A 13,858-nucleotide genomic window follows, 5' to 3' on the forward strand; every position below is an offset into this window, starting at 1 on the left:
ACTTTTTAGCATGTGCTCATGGTCCACGATGCTGGCTCTTTCAACTTTGTCACAACTTGCACCACCCTCCCTTTATTAATAAAGTCTTCAATTTTTTCCTTCTCATTATAAAAGTATAACTACCATTTGGGGAGAATTAAACTGTTACTGAAATATTTTTTTAAAATGTTTCTTAATTAGTGAGTCATATTTTAGCATATTTCCTTTCAGTCCTTTTTTTCAGGACTACTTTTAAGGGAAGCCATTGAGAAATGGAAGAGGCCATATCTTATTTAAGAAATAATAATGCGGCCAGGCGCGGTGGTTCACGCCTGTAATCCCAGCAGTTTGGGAGGCCGAGGCAGGCGAATCACCTGAGGCTGAGTTTGAGACCAGCCTGACCAACAGGGAGAAACCCCGTCTCGACTAAAATACAAAATTAGCCTGGCTTGGTGGCACATGCCTGTAATCCCAGCTGCTTGGGAGACTGAGGCAGGAGAATCGCTTAAACCCAGGAGGCAGAGGTTGCCGTGAGCCGAGATTGCGCCACTGCACTCCAGCCTCGGCAATAAGAGCGAAACACCATCTCAAAAAAAAAAGAAATAGAAATAATATGCATACCTCTTGGGGGGAAATTCAGTTCTTTTCATTTTGTATCTTTTAAACTTGTTTCCTACCAAACCCCAGCTTTTGATTGTGTCTCATTTGGGAAATAACTTCAAGGGGAAAAAATTCTAGTTCATATTAATTATGTAACAAATTGCCACACTATCTTAACGGTATTTCGTTATTAGTAGAGGTGACTCTTTATTGTACTGCTGAAGATGAGTGTGATAAAGGTTTTCAAAAGAATCACTCTGTCATTACAAGAGCTTGGGATTTTCTGACACCATTATTTGAAATTTTAACATAGTGATGTAAACAGATCAGATAGCTAGGAATGTTTATTTCATGATGATTATTGTTTGTTTTTACAGAGTTCCGTTCTGGAAAGGCACCCATCCTTATTGCTACAGATGTAGCCTCCCGTGGGCTAGGTTTGTATAGATAGGCGTCTCTGTCAATGGTATATGTATCTTGGTTTAAAGATTTGTTATTTCAAATTCAAACTTCAAGTTTAGAAAGTTGTATATACATGTGATTAGATAAATATTTGAAAGAAAAGAATACAAAGCGTGATTCTCCCCGTTCCCCGCCCCCCACAATTTTTTTTAAACTTTGGTTTCCCCCACCCTCCTTTTATTTTCAAAGTCTCTTCCTGCTCCTAACAAACAGGCTTTGGTCTGCAGCAAGGCCTAGGCATGACTATTCAAACAGGGAGAGGAGGCAGTCAGTTGAATGGCTCAACTTCTCTCTGTTGGTGTTTTCTGGCTGGATAGAATAAGCCTGACGAAACCTAGCTATTGTAAGCTAGTTTCTTCAGTTATTCTTTTCCCTATCCCTGTCCAAGATATATACAGAAGTCCAGTTTTATGAATGCTTATTAGATGGAATGTTATAAGTCTAATGCAGTATCAGAATAGCAGTCAAATTTGTATTGCCCAGTTTAATTTACTGATGTCAAATTATCATGGGCACTTGGCTATCCCCTTCTCCTACCCATACGCTTATCTATAGGTGTGTTATCCAACTGATGGTTTTCTGGAGTTTTTGACCCATTACCATTTAACATATACAGAGAATTTTATGGTAGTTTAGCCCACTATTCTGAGCTAAACAGGTCTAACTCAGAACTTTTATATTTTAAAAAAAGATTATCTGTATTATAAGGAAATCCTTAAATTATTGACAGGTGTTTAATTTGCCCAGTACGGTGAGAAGTACCATATTATTCCCTTATACTATTTAATATAAAGAGAACAGGTATTCAGACTGGAATACAAAAGTAATGAAGCCTTTTTATGCATTGCACTCATCATTCCCTCCTTCAGAGGTGGTGACCTGCAGCCATGATGGAAAGTTCTCTCTGCCCCTCTGCCCTCTGAGGTCATGTCTGGATCTGTGCCATTAGAACTTGGGCCTGTTGGGAGAGGAGGCGGAGGCCTGAAAGCAGTTTACAGAAAGCTTTCAGTAATGGTTGGTTTTTAAACAGGCTTGCTATGTGCTGGTAGCTTCTTTGTGCATCTTGCCTAGACAATTAAAAATATTTGCTCTATGTCCCCTTGCATTTCTAAACCAAATTAATTGGCTACCATTAGAATAACTTAAGACTCTTCATCCCACCCCCACTCATCCAAGTGAGGGGAGAGGGAAGGTACCCGAGTCTGTTTCTTGTTACTCAACATCAGTGCTTGTTTTGGGCCCCTTTGTTTGCTGCCTTGTAAAAAATCAAAGAGGGAGAAAACCCACCAAAATGGCAGAATTCTGACCAATGTCCTACAAGATCCTGGAAAGTGAAGGCTTCTACCTCATAGACAGGGGTGCAATTTTCAGCTGAGTCACCAGGCCTTTTTTCACTTCCTGTCAAGCGATGGTCTCTTAAATGTTCCCTTCAGGTAAGTTCTTTGATTCCCATAATTTTATAATAGTCATCCTTAGGCTCCCACTTCCCTTTCCACTGGGATATTTTTTATTTTTCCTTTTTTGTGTTTAAACTACACACTGTTAAACTAAAAGTATTGAATTTATTTTGTTTTGTTTTTTAACAGAAGCTTTGATATCAGCTGCAGATCACTCAATACATGGCCGAGACAAATCTACATTGGCCGGAAGCAGCTCTAGATGAGCCTCTTGGCTAGACTTAGTCCCTCCTAATTAGTGATTGGAGATTCAGGCCATGTCATAGGGCCTTTCAAACAAAAAGTTCTTATCCCAGTCAGCTGGCCAAAACATTAACTTTCGATTTCTTACCCTGCTACAGCATCATCTAGAAAGGCAGCAAGATAATATTGTGGCAGTGCACAGATAACATCAGGGTAGACTTGACTGGAGAAAACCAAATTCTACGCTTGCTCGTATGTGCCCCCATCCAGCTGTGTGTGCACACACAGGACACCTTTCTAGTATGAAGAACTTTGCATCATGTCTGCCCTCTATTGAACACCCCCAGAAATACTTCCAAGTATTAGCATGTGAACTGTTGACTCCAGCCCCTGGTGCTTTCTGCTAGGAAAGCACACTTACGCATCCAGTGTAGTAACTGAACTTGTTCTGCTGCCATGGTCATATGCAGTGGGATTGCATACGGAGCATTATTCTAGCTCTGAAGATACCATGGAGTAGAATTCCCCACCCCCCGTCTTACATCCACCCTGGCCCTGTAAATTCTTTTTTCCTTTGTTGCGTCAACGACCCAAGCCGGAGACTCAAGCTGCCCCCTGTGATAAGTGCCTTCTCGTCTTTCTGGTGTGATTCAGGACTTTAGGGGTCAGTAAAGACCGAGGAGCCTTTATTGTAATAAGAAACAGACATAATGCCCCTTCTTCACAAGCCCTGTAACAGCAGCTAATTTTTTTTTTTTTAATCTCCCCTTTCTCCCTTGAAATTAATCCAGTCTGGGCAATAGATGCAGTCTGACCCTTTGGATGTAACTTACATTTTTTTTATTAATTATTTTTTTCTACAATCACCCCAATTATCCTTGGGGGAGGCGTTGGAGGACCTGAAATTTTTACCCGAACCCAGGTTCTCCGGCGCTTGGCAACCAAATGGGGCTACAGAGAAGCATCTAAGCCAGTTCACAGAGCGAGCGTGTGTGGGGACTTCTCACTGCCACGGACCCTTGATGCATGCTCCCCGCGCTCCAGTGGTCCCGTGTCAGAAGGCGGAGTTTTCGAAAGGAGGCCGCCAAAAATAAAAGGCAAAGAGACGGGATCGGCTGCAGCGGTTTCCCAAAGGAGGAGGGAGTGTGCATCGGTCTGGTAACAAACAGAGAATGTTTTTTAATTATTTATATCACAAAAATCTGTGTTTTATCTAGGATATTTTCTGAATATTCTTTGTAAAATGCAGATTTTTTTCCACAAAACAGTAGGAGTCTTTGTTATATTCTTAAAATTGTTTGTTTAGGTAAAAATATACATTCAGCTGAAAGCATTACACTAACATTTACATTTTAAGCCTTAGGAGGTTATTCAGCCCAATTCCCAGCAGTGGAGAGAATACTAAACTTGTGTCTCAAGGTTTCATGGTTTTCCCACATTCTTTGGCTATTAATTTAATTTCCCAGGTCACATAGACAATCATTGATAATTGAAACAAGTCCTGAGTTGAAATAACCTTGAGTTGAGCAAAAATATCCTCATTTTGGCAGAAGCTGGGCTTGGTAGTACAGTAAAATTTTAGTGTAATGTGCTCTTGTAATTGAAAGGGGATAGATAATCTGGATGTTTCTGCAAAGGAAAATAGGTGTGTACTTAACAGCTTTGGCTCTACTCAGTTTCTTAAAAATATAAGAGAAAAAAAACAAATGTTTTGATTAAGTTTCCTTTAAATTGTAGTAATAAAATATATGAAGCTCCTTTTTTTACTTTGCTCTGTGACTGGTTTAAAGGTAAGTTTGTTATGTTGTTGGTCGATTTTGCCAGGCTTCTCCCAACAGAGTAGAAGTGATTAGGCCTTGTAACTTAACAGTGGTTTACCACTTTGTTCTACGTTCCAGTTTTGTAAAGGATAGTATTGGAATTTGCGTCTGAAGACCAATCTTGGTGTAACTCCTGTCAGTATATTGGTAAAATGTAGCAGAGGCAGGAGTTTGGATGTTTGGATGGGATTCCCTTAGGATTCTACAGCCAATAAAGATGCTACTTCCCATGCATGTCCTAGGAATCAGTAATCCTCTTTTACTCTGTTGGGATGAGTCTTTTTTTGTTTCTGTTCAGAGTGGTTACTAACTTCACCTTCTTTCCTCTTGCTGTCATCTGCATTCGTGCTTCCCACCTGTTGTTGGCATGTCCTTTACCTTCTCTTTCCCTGCCACATCAACCTACACACTGACTCATCATTGACGTGGAAGATGTGGAAGATGTCAAGTTTGTGATCAACTATGACTATCCAAACAGCTCAGAGGATTATGTGCACCGTATTGGCCGAACAGCCCGTAGCACCAACAAGGGTACCGCCTATACCTTCTTCACCCCAGGGAACCTAAAACAGGCCAGAGAGCTTATCAAAGTGCTGGAAGAGGCCAATCAGGCTATCAATCCAAAACTGATGCAGCTTGTGGACCACAGAGGCGGCGGCGGAGGCGGGGGTAAGGGTAAGTCCTGGAGTTTTCCAGGTACTGCCAAGGTATCCCTTTATGCTTACTGTGCCTCGTTTTAGTTGCTGCTTTTAATAACCATGCAAAGGCTTTAAGTGTGTTGCTTCATAACAAAGGACACTGCCTAATGTTTTTTATAACGTTTTTCAACTAAGAAAATGTGAAGTTTGTTGTGGTAGTTCTGTCAGTTAAGCTAAATTGTGAATTTTTTTTTCCTTAGAGACTGGTCTGTTTTGTTTTGTTGTTGTTGTGTTTTGTTTTTTGTTGTTGTTTCTTTTAGACGGAGTCTTGCTCTGTCACCCAGGCTGAAGTGCAATGGTGCGATCTCAGCTCACTGCAACCTCTGCCTCCCAGGTTCAAGTGACTCTCCTGCCTCAGCCTCCCAAGTAGCTGGGATTACAGGTGCCTGCCACCACACCCGGCTAATTTTTGTATTTTTAGTAGAGATGGGGTTTCACCATGTTGGCCAGGCTGGTCTCAAACTCCTGACCTCAGATGATCCACCTGTCTCAGCCTCCCAAAGTGCTGAGATTGCAGGAGTGAGCCACCACACCCAGCCAAGACTGGTCTGAGAGTTAATGTGGTTGCTTTGGCAGGGCAGGGGCAGAGACAGAGTCTCTCTGTGTCTCCCAGACTCGAGTGCAGTGGCACCATCTCGGCTCACTTCCACCTTTGCCTCCTGGGTTCAAGCGATTCTCCTGCCTCACCCTCCCAAGTAGCTGGTACTGCAGGCGTGTGCCACCATGCCCAGCTAATTTTTGTATTTTTTGTAGAGTACTGACCTCAAGTGACCCTCCTTGCGTGAGTCTCCCAAAGTGCTGGGATTACAAGAGTGAGCCAGTGTGCCCCCGGTCATGGTTGCTTTTTTTAATACTTTCAAAAATGCTTAGTAGTATATTAGGTTTACAGTTTTCCATACAGAGAGATCATTTTACACTGTTTACTGGTGGGTAGAAACTGAGACATAGCAGCTGGATGTACAGTTGCAGAATATCCGAGGATCTGGGCTTCCTGACTTAAGGTTTCGTATTGTAACACCGTGTTTCTTGATCATTCTCAAGTAAAGGGCCTAAAAGGGTGAAAAGGTCTAGTGTCCTTTAATGCTTACTGTGCTTTTGAATGTGCCCCATTAAGTAATCAAATTATGAGTATATTTTTACAGTACTAATTTGGAGGCTGGCCAGCATAACTAAGTATCAGGGCAACATGCTTAATACTTTTGTACCCAGTAGAATTTTTACATTGTTATGTTTAGGTCATACATCTGGCATTAAAAATTCCCTTGTATCTTCCCATTAGGTGGTCGTTCTCGTTACCGGACCACTTCTTCAGCCAACAATCCCAATCTGATGTATCAGGATGAGTGTGACCGAAGGCTTCGAGGAGTCAAGGATGGTGGCCGGAGAGACTCTGCAAGCTATCGGGATCGTAGTGAAACCGATAGAGCTGGTTATGCTAATGGCAGTGGCTATGGAAGTCCAAATTCTGCCTTTGGAGCACAAGCAGGCCAATACACCTATGGTCAAGGCACCTATGGGGCAGCTGCTTACGGCACCAGTAGCTATACAGCTCAAGAATATGGTGCTGGCACTTACGGAGCTAGTAGCACCACCTCAACTGGGAGAAGTTCGCAGAGCTCTAGCCAGCAGTTTAGTGGGATAGGCCGGTCTGGGCAGCAGCCACAGCCACTGATGTCACAACAGTTTGCACAGCCTCCGGGAGCTACCAATATGATAGGTTACATGGGGCAGACTGCCTACCAATACCCTCCTCCTCCTCCCCCTCCTCCTCCTTCACGTAAATGAAACCGCTCAAGTGGTAGTGACTCCAGCAGACTTAATTACATTTTAAGGAACACTCTTTACTTTTTTTTCCTCTTCCCCTTTTCTTTCTTTTTTTTTTCTTTTTCTTTTTCTTTTTTCTTTTTTTTTTTTTTAAATTTTTCTCCCCAACCATTGTGATTTGTCTTTTCATGCAGATTAGTTAGAATTCACTGCCAGGTTTCTTCTGCCCGCCAAAATGATCCAGTCTGTAATAACATTTTGTAAAAAAAATATATATATAGAGAGAGAGAGAGAGCTGACTGGAAGAGATTAACTTCTTCCCACAACTTCTTGCATGTTGAAGATATTTGAGCTATTTTTCATCTTTAAAGAGTAAGGTATTAGGCCCTTTTGTGGGAGCCCATCTTTTGTTTTTTTCCGAGTTGGTGGGGAGGGAGGGAGGGAGGGGGAGGGCTGAATTGTTTTGCAGAGGAAGATGGCATCTGTGCTTTAAATTTCTCATTACTGGGTTAGAAAACAAACAGGGATTTCCCTGCACATTTTCTTTTGTGCTTTTAAATGTTTCTCAAGTTGGAACAGGTTTCCTCAGGCCTGTTTTGACTGATTGCTTGAGTGCATTTGACAGTTAAAAATCACTAATTGGTTTTATCTCCCTTTACACTCTGCCTTTCCCCCACCCCCATTACTGAAAAATAACCATTTTAGTGTCAGGTTAGAAATTGAAATGCGGAGTCTTGTGTATCCTTTGAATTAAAAACCACAAGTGTTTATTGCAGTGGTTAAACTGTAGCATCTCAGCATCTGGGTGGAAGCTGCCTATATTTCCCAGTAAAACTGGGGACCATCTGTGAAATTAATTTTCCAGCCAGACAGCTGCTGTGAGCAAATGAACATAAATGCTCACTGGAAATTTACTAACCAGTTTTTATATTGACCTGCAGTGTAAAAAGCACATTTAATTATAAACAATATATTCAAAATGGGTAGATTTTCTTTTCAAACGCAGTGTAGAGCTAGAATAAAAACAACTCTTTGCCAGCTACTCTGCCCTTTTGGCAAAGTTACCTTGAACAAAGAATCTTAAGGGTTTATTAAGAACTCTTATTTTTCCATACCCTGTTCTCTGCAGTGCTTTCTAACAGCTTCTGGGTGCAGATTTTCTTCGGCATCCTTTTGCACTCAGCTTATTACAGGTAGGTAGTGCTTAAGAAAAGTCATGGAGGACTAAAGTCTAAGTCCTTTTCACTTTTCCTCCATCTGAAGGTAGGTGAGTTCATCCTCTTCATAGTAATGCTGTTTTACCAAGACTTTTTATATAGCAGATGAACCCAGAAAGAATTTTCTGCTATTGTGTTCACTACAACAGGATAGAGACATCAGGCAGCCCCAGAAACCCCTTTCAGATCTGATATGGGACTTAATTTTTATGCTGTTAATTTGTATTCATTCATGATGCAGTTTAAGGTGGAAGGCTCCACTGCATTCTTTGGCTAAGGCCTGAATGCTTGCTGATGTGTAAGATCTATACTCGAGGTTTTTGTTTTCCTTTTAAAATTCTTTAGGGAGAGAGGGATGGTTTCTGAGGGGTTCTGAAAGTATGATTCAATGTGCAACGTACAGGTAGGTCTTCAGCATAAGCTGAAATATATGCATGTAAAAACTTTGACATCTTTTTTTTAATTTTCCACTTCTTTCTTAACTTTACTTCTCTTTTTGTCCCCCCCATCTTATAGAAGTTGAGGCCAAGGGAGGATGGTAGGCACAGAAGAAACGTGGCCAACTGCTCTGTGCTTTCAAACCAGTGTTCCCCCCGACCCCAAATTTGTCTAAGCACTGGCCAGTCTGTTGTGGGCATTGTTTTCTACAACCAAATTCTGGGTTTTTTTCTTCTTTCTTTAAACATAGAGGTTTTCCACCACAAGGGATGCCCTACTCTCTCGCAGCTCTTGAAAGCATCTGTTTGAGGGAAAGGTCTCTGCAAGCAAGTGGTTATTTGGATTGCTTGCTTCCCTTTTTCCACCTGGGACATTATAATCATAACAGTAAATTTCAAACCTTAAAAGCTATTATGGCCTGAGCACAGCTGAAATCTAGCAGAGTTTAACTCTTCTGCCTCCATGTCTGTCACTCATAATTCAGGTTCTGCTGTTGGCTTCAGAACATGAGCAGAAGAATCATTTTACGCTAGTTATTGCATTCATGGTTGAAACTCAACTTAGGGAAAGGGTTTCAATGTATTAAGCAATGGGCTGCTTCTCCCCAATCTTCCCTAACAATTCGTTGTGTGGACTTCTCATCTAAAAGGTTAGTGGCTTTTGCTTGGGATCAGTGCTCTCTATTCATGTTCTTGCTGGTCTCCAAACACATTCCTGTTGCATTAAGACTTGAAAGATTTGTAGATGTGTGATGTTCAGGCACAGGATGCTGAAAGCTATGTTACTATTCTTAGTTTGTAAATTGTCCTTTTGATACCATCTTGTTTTCTTTTTGTAGGTATAAATAAAAACACTGTTGACAATAAGGTGTGAGGTTTTATTGCTTAAAAATTATCTGAATAGTTCAATGTAGACATCTTAAAACAGTTTTTGTTTCAAGACAAAGGTGGAGAATATTGGATTGACTGATGAGCACCTAAAACTGAAAGGAAAGTAGAACTGATTAAACTTAATACAAGAATTGGAATCGAAAACCCTAGCAGGATACCTAGTAGGTAAGGGTTTGGATGTATCTGTATCTGCTCATAGTAAAACAGTGATGACGCAAATGGTACTCACCTAAGTACCATTAGGTTATTGGTATTAAGGTACTAAGTGCAAGGCAGGTATGAGTCACTAGTTTGAAAAAATTCAAACCAATAAAAGATGAGGCACAAAACTCTTCCAGCCAAACCTGGTAAATTTGGTTTGCTTCTGGCCTGAAAGCAGTATGAAAGTGAAATAAGTCTCACACTTAAAACTAGCTATCACCTTTATATCTTGACCACCTAAATTTGGTCACCTACCTGGAAAGTGGAAATTCACAAGAGCATACTCTAATATTTTAACTGGTCTTTAGTTGGGACATTCTTAAGGGGAGGGACATTGTTCCAGATTGGGGTTGACTTCCTCATCATGAGTCTTGCCCTCGGGCCTTAGAGAGCAATCATTTATTTGATCTTTTTCATCGGGTAAGGCACCTTAAGGTTTCTTGTTGCAGTCATTTTGAGGCACTGTATTTGTGCAGTTGGCCCAAGTTTTTATGAACTTACAATGAGTCTTTAAGGGTCTTCAAGGTCTTCTGGGTGGGATGATCAAGTTTTGCTGAAATCCACACTAAGCATTTTTCTGGTTTTAACATTTGATCCCAAATGGATAAGGTGCCAAAGAGAACATTCAAAATAGTTTCCTTCATGTGCTTGTTAAGGCGTAGACTATCTCAGAGGGTCCTCAGATTGGCATTGGAAGACTTAACTTCTTTCCCTTAAGGACTGGAAGAAAATGGAGATGAAATGAGAATTTACCATCTGATGAAAGGACTGCTTTATAACTTGGTGCATGATCTTAGTATCATCTCTTAATGGCCGGCCTACAGTCTATGTTTGATTGTTAAAACAAAGGGGGAGTCTTCATCTCTGGTTGACTATGGACCTGCTGATCCCCGACTTGGTTACTGGCACCCTTCCCCGCAGCTGTAAACTTAGTGGTTGGCCTCAAATTGTCTATTGTACATCTCATACAATCCAGCAGCAGTCCCTCTCAAGTCCCAGAACTTGTGTCCACATCTCTTTCTACCTAGAACCTTTTCCCTGAACAACTGCAACTGCCCCATAGCTAGTCACTGTACTTGGACTGCTTTTTACCCTACATAGCAGCTAGTGGATTGGGTTTTTTAATGACACAATAGCCGCCCTTGGCAATCAGAACATAGTGCAAACTCTGGCCTATCAGGTGCCAGGTCAAGCTTGTCCAACCCGTGGCCCAGGATGGCTTTATGGCCCAACACAAATTTGTAAACTTTCTTAAAACGAGGTGTTTTTTTTGGTTCATAAGCTAGCATTAGTGTATTTTATGTGTGGCCCTACACAGTTCTTCCAATGTGGGCCAGGGAAGCCAAAAGGTTGGATACCCCTGCCCTATGTGAAACTGGTCTTGGTTGACCTGTTATCTCCAGGTTTATAGATTTGGACCCCTCTAGCCTTTTTGTCCATCACACCAAGCTGTTGCCTTGGGGCTTGTAATAAGTTCTGGAATGTTCTTCACTACTAACCAAGTATTCTGTCAAATGTCATCTCACAGCTGTCTTGCATAGTACACACAACCTATTGACCATGTTTTGATGGCATTTCTTTCTTGAAAATATTTGTCTTGCATTAGAACACAAGCACTGTGAATGGCAGAGACTTGATTGTTCATGTCTGTATCTGCTGGAATACTTATTGAATGGATGAGTAACTCCTTAGGCCAGTGCCAGCATCAGTGCTGTTATCCCAGGACCTACCTTTGGTCACATACAAGTAGAAGAAGTCACAGTAGAAGATGGTTTGTACTACTCCAGACACCACTGCGATTTGGTCATAGAAATTCTCAGTCTGGTACCGCCTGATCCAGTTAGCCAGGTAGAGTGCCCGGTACAGACCCAGAAAGAACAGGTAGTGAGTAGTAATGGTCTCAGCCTCTCCAGTCTTGCTGATCATGAAGAGCTGGGGCAGAATAGCCACTGACTCCAGGTAGATAGAGAAAGTCCAGAGGATCTGAGCCAAAGAGAAAGCGGCCAGAGACTAAGCAAGACCAAGAGGCCCATCTCTTTAAAAGAACATAATTACTAAAACAATAGCTTGCTGGGGAAGAGGTACAGTAAGGGGGGAAAAAAGTTCTCAATAAAAATTGTATTTTAATCAGTTTACCATCTAGGTAAATATAAGGGTTTTTTTTTTTTTCAAATTTTTGAAAGATTTACAGTATACTGCTTTTTTCACAGTGTGGCATGAGCAGTTATATAAAAAACTACTTTTAGTTGTTTTTTAAAGATAGGGTCTTTCTGTGTCATCCAGGCTGGAGTGCAGCCTCGACCTAGGCTCAAGTGGTCTTTCCATCTCACCTTCCCTAGTAGCTGGGACTACAGGCATGTGCCACCAAACCTGGCCAAAAATAACTTTTTTTTTTTTTGGGATGGAGTCTCCCAGGCTGGAGTGCAATGGTACGATCTTGGCTCACTGCAAGCCCCGCCTCCTGGGTTCACACCATTCTCCTGTCTCAGCCTCCCGAGTAGCTGGGACTACAGGCACCTGCCACCACACCCGGCTAATTTATTTATTTATTTATTTGTATTTTTTAGTAGAGATGGGGTTTCACCGTGTTAGCCAGGATGGTCTCGATCTCCTGACCTTGTGAGCCACCATGTCCGGCCAAAAAGAACTTAAATGATAGTTTCATAGTATAAAATCATAAATGAAGCCACAATTTCTTAAAATCTAGTCATGTTGCCAGGCTCACACGTATAATCCCAGAACTTTGGGAGGCCGAGATGGGTGGATCACTTGAGGTCAGGAGCTGGAGACCAGCCTGACCAACGTGGCGAAACCCTGTCTCAACTAAAAATACAAAAAAATTAGCTGGGTATGGTGGCTTGCACCTGTAATCCCAGTTACTTGGGAAGCTGAGACAGGAGAATCACCTGAACCCAGGAGGCGGAGGTTGCAGTGAGCTAAGATCGTGCCACTGCACTCCAGCCTGGGCAACAGAACAAGACTCCATCTCAAAAAATAAATAAATAAATAAAGTCATGTCCATAAACATCAGCATCAGAATCTCCCAAGATGCTTGTTGCCTGCAGATTCATGGGCCACAGTCCAAACTTACTGAGTTGAAATTTCTGAGCCTGGAGTGTGCTACAGGTATTCAGGGATCTGCTAATCATCTGTTGAAGAGAAGGTCTCAACAGCCAGAAGTAGGGCTGTGATACCTGCTTGGTTTATGGGCATCATGACTATTTAGATGTGCTCATTTCCAAGTAAAGCAACTTATAACTGAAGGATACATGAGTAATGGTCACAGTTGTAAGCAGAAGGCAAGCCCAGTGTCTGGAGGGAAGGATATGGGGAAACATACTTCCCTTTGAGAATTGGTACTCAGTCCCTTCCCTTACCTCCAGCGGAGTGAAACTGTAGTTTTCAAGGAAGGAAAGGCCAATGACTGGGACCAGAAGAAACTCCAGGCGGAATGTGTCATTCTCACTGTCAAAAGTTTTACGAAATTTCCCATATATCATGTACACTGTAACATAGGCACAGAGGAGAAAAACCACCTAAAAAGGGAGAGAGACATGGGAATCTATGAAGTCATTTCCTAGCGTATTTACTAGGCTCCTAGCCTACCAAACCTAAGGGTCAGTGTTCTGCCATAATGTAACATGAAGAGATTAAATGTGTTTGCAATTTCTATTGGGTCCAGTTGCCCAGAATTTGAAGTCAACGACCCTTTTATTAAATAACTCCATGCTTCTATACCGGGACTGACAGTGCTACCATGAAGAGTCAAAGGTGCCCTTGCCCTTGTCATCCCCTTCAGTTGTGGAACACTAGGCGAAACAGGATTGGTGTATTTCAGGGGATTTCCCAGAGGCATTCCAGGGCTGTTGAAACAATTTTAAAACAATTTTCTGGATATGCATCAGTGACTTCTGAGCATTATTCCACAAGGACTAGCATCTTTATTTTGTTTTTAAGGTTGCCCAGTCTGGCCTCTAACTCTGGGGTCGAGTGATCCTCCTGCTTCAGCCTCCCTAGAAGCTGGGACTACTTATGTGCCTGCTAACATTCCTTGAATTAACTGACCATTGCTCCCTCAGAAAAGCGCTCCATCTAATCACAGTAGCTGTCCTCTAGCATATAATGATTTCATTTTGATATAGCCTCTAA

The 13,858-nt window shown here is 41.8% G+C and overlaps 2 protein-coding genes across 5 annotated transcripts in view; one reads left to right on the plus strand and one right to left on the minus strand.

The window, feature by feature from the left end:
- Positions 1-9,484, plus strand: part of DDX17 (DEAD (Asp-Glu-Ala-Asp) box helicase 17) — a 25,569-nt gene extending 16,085 nt beyond the window's left edge. For 2 of the 3 annotated variants that reach the window (XM_011964228.1, XM_011964227.1), the window contains exons 11-13: positions 957-1,016; positions 4,934-5,170; positions 6,479-9,484. In XM_011964228.1, coding sequence (XP_011819618.1) covers positions 957-1,016; positions 4,934-5,170; positions 6,479-6,984 — 803 coding nt within the window. In that variant the 3' untranslated portion in view covers positions 6,985-9,484. Of the gene's footprint in view, positions 1-956; positions 1,017-4,933; positions 5,177-6,478 lie in introns of all 3 variants that reach the window. The other variant, XM_011964226.1, reaches the window with a different exon arrangement.
- Positions 9,475-13,858, minus strand: part of KDELR3 (KDEL (Lys-Asp-Glu-Leu) endoplasmic reticulum protein retention receptor 3) — a 13,615-nt gene continuing 9,231 nt past the window's right edge. The window contains exons 3-5 of one of the 2 annotated variants that reach the window (XM_011964224.1): positions 13,087-13,245; positions 11,440-11,692; positions 9,475-10,429 (exon numbers count right to left, since the gene is read on the minus strand). In XM_011964224.1, coding sequence (XP_011819614.1) covers positions 10,389-10,429; positions 11,440-11,692; positions 13,087-13,245 — 453 coding nt within the window. In that variant the 3' untranslated portion in view covers positions 9,475-10,388. Of the gene's footprint in view, positions 10,430-11,277; positions 11,693-13,086; positions 13,246-13,858 lie in introns of those variants that run through there. The other variant, XM_011964223.1, reaches the window with a different exon arrangement.

The sequence above is a fragment of the Colobus angolensis genome, unplaced genomic scaffold, assembly GCF_000951035.1.
Source record: "Colobus angolensis palliatus isolate OR3802 unplaced genomic scaffold, Cang.pa_1.0 Scaffold65, whole genome shotgun sequence".
Taxonomy (NCBI): domain Eukaryota; kingdom Metazoa; phylum Chordata; class Mammalia; order Primates; family Cercopithecidae; genus Colobus; species Colobus angolensis.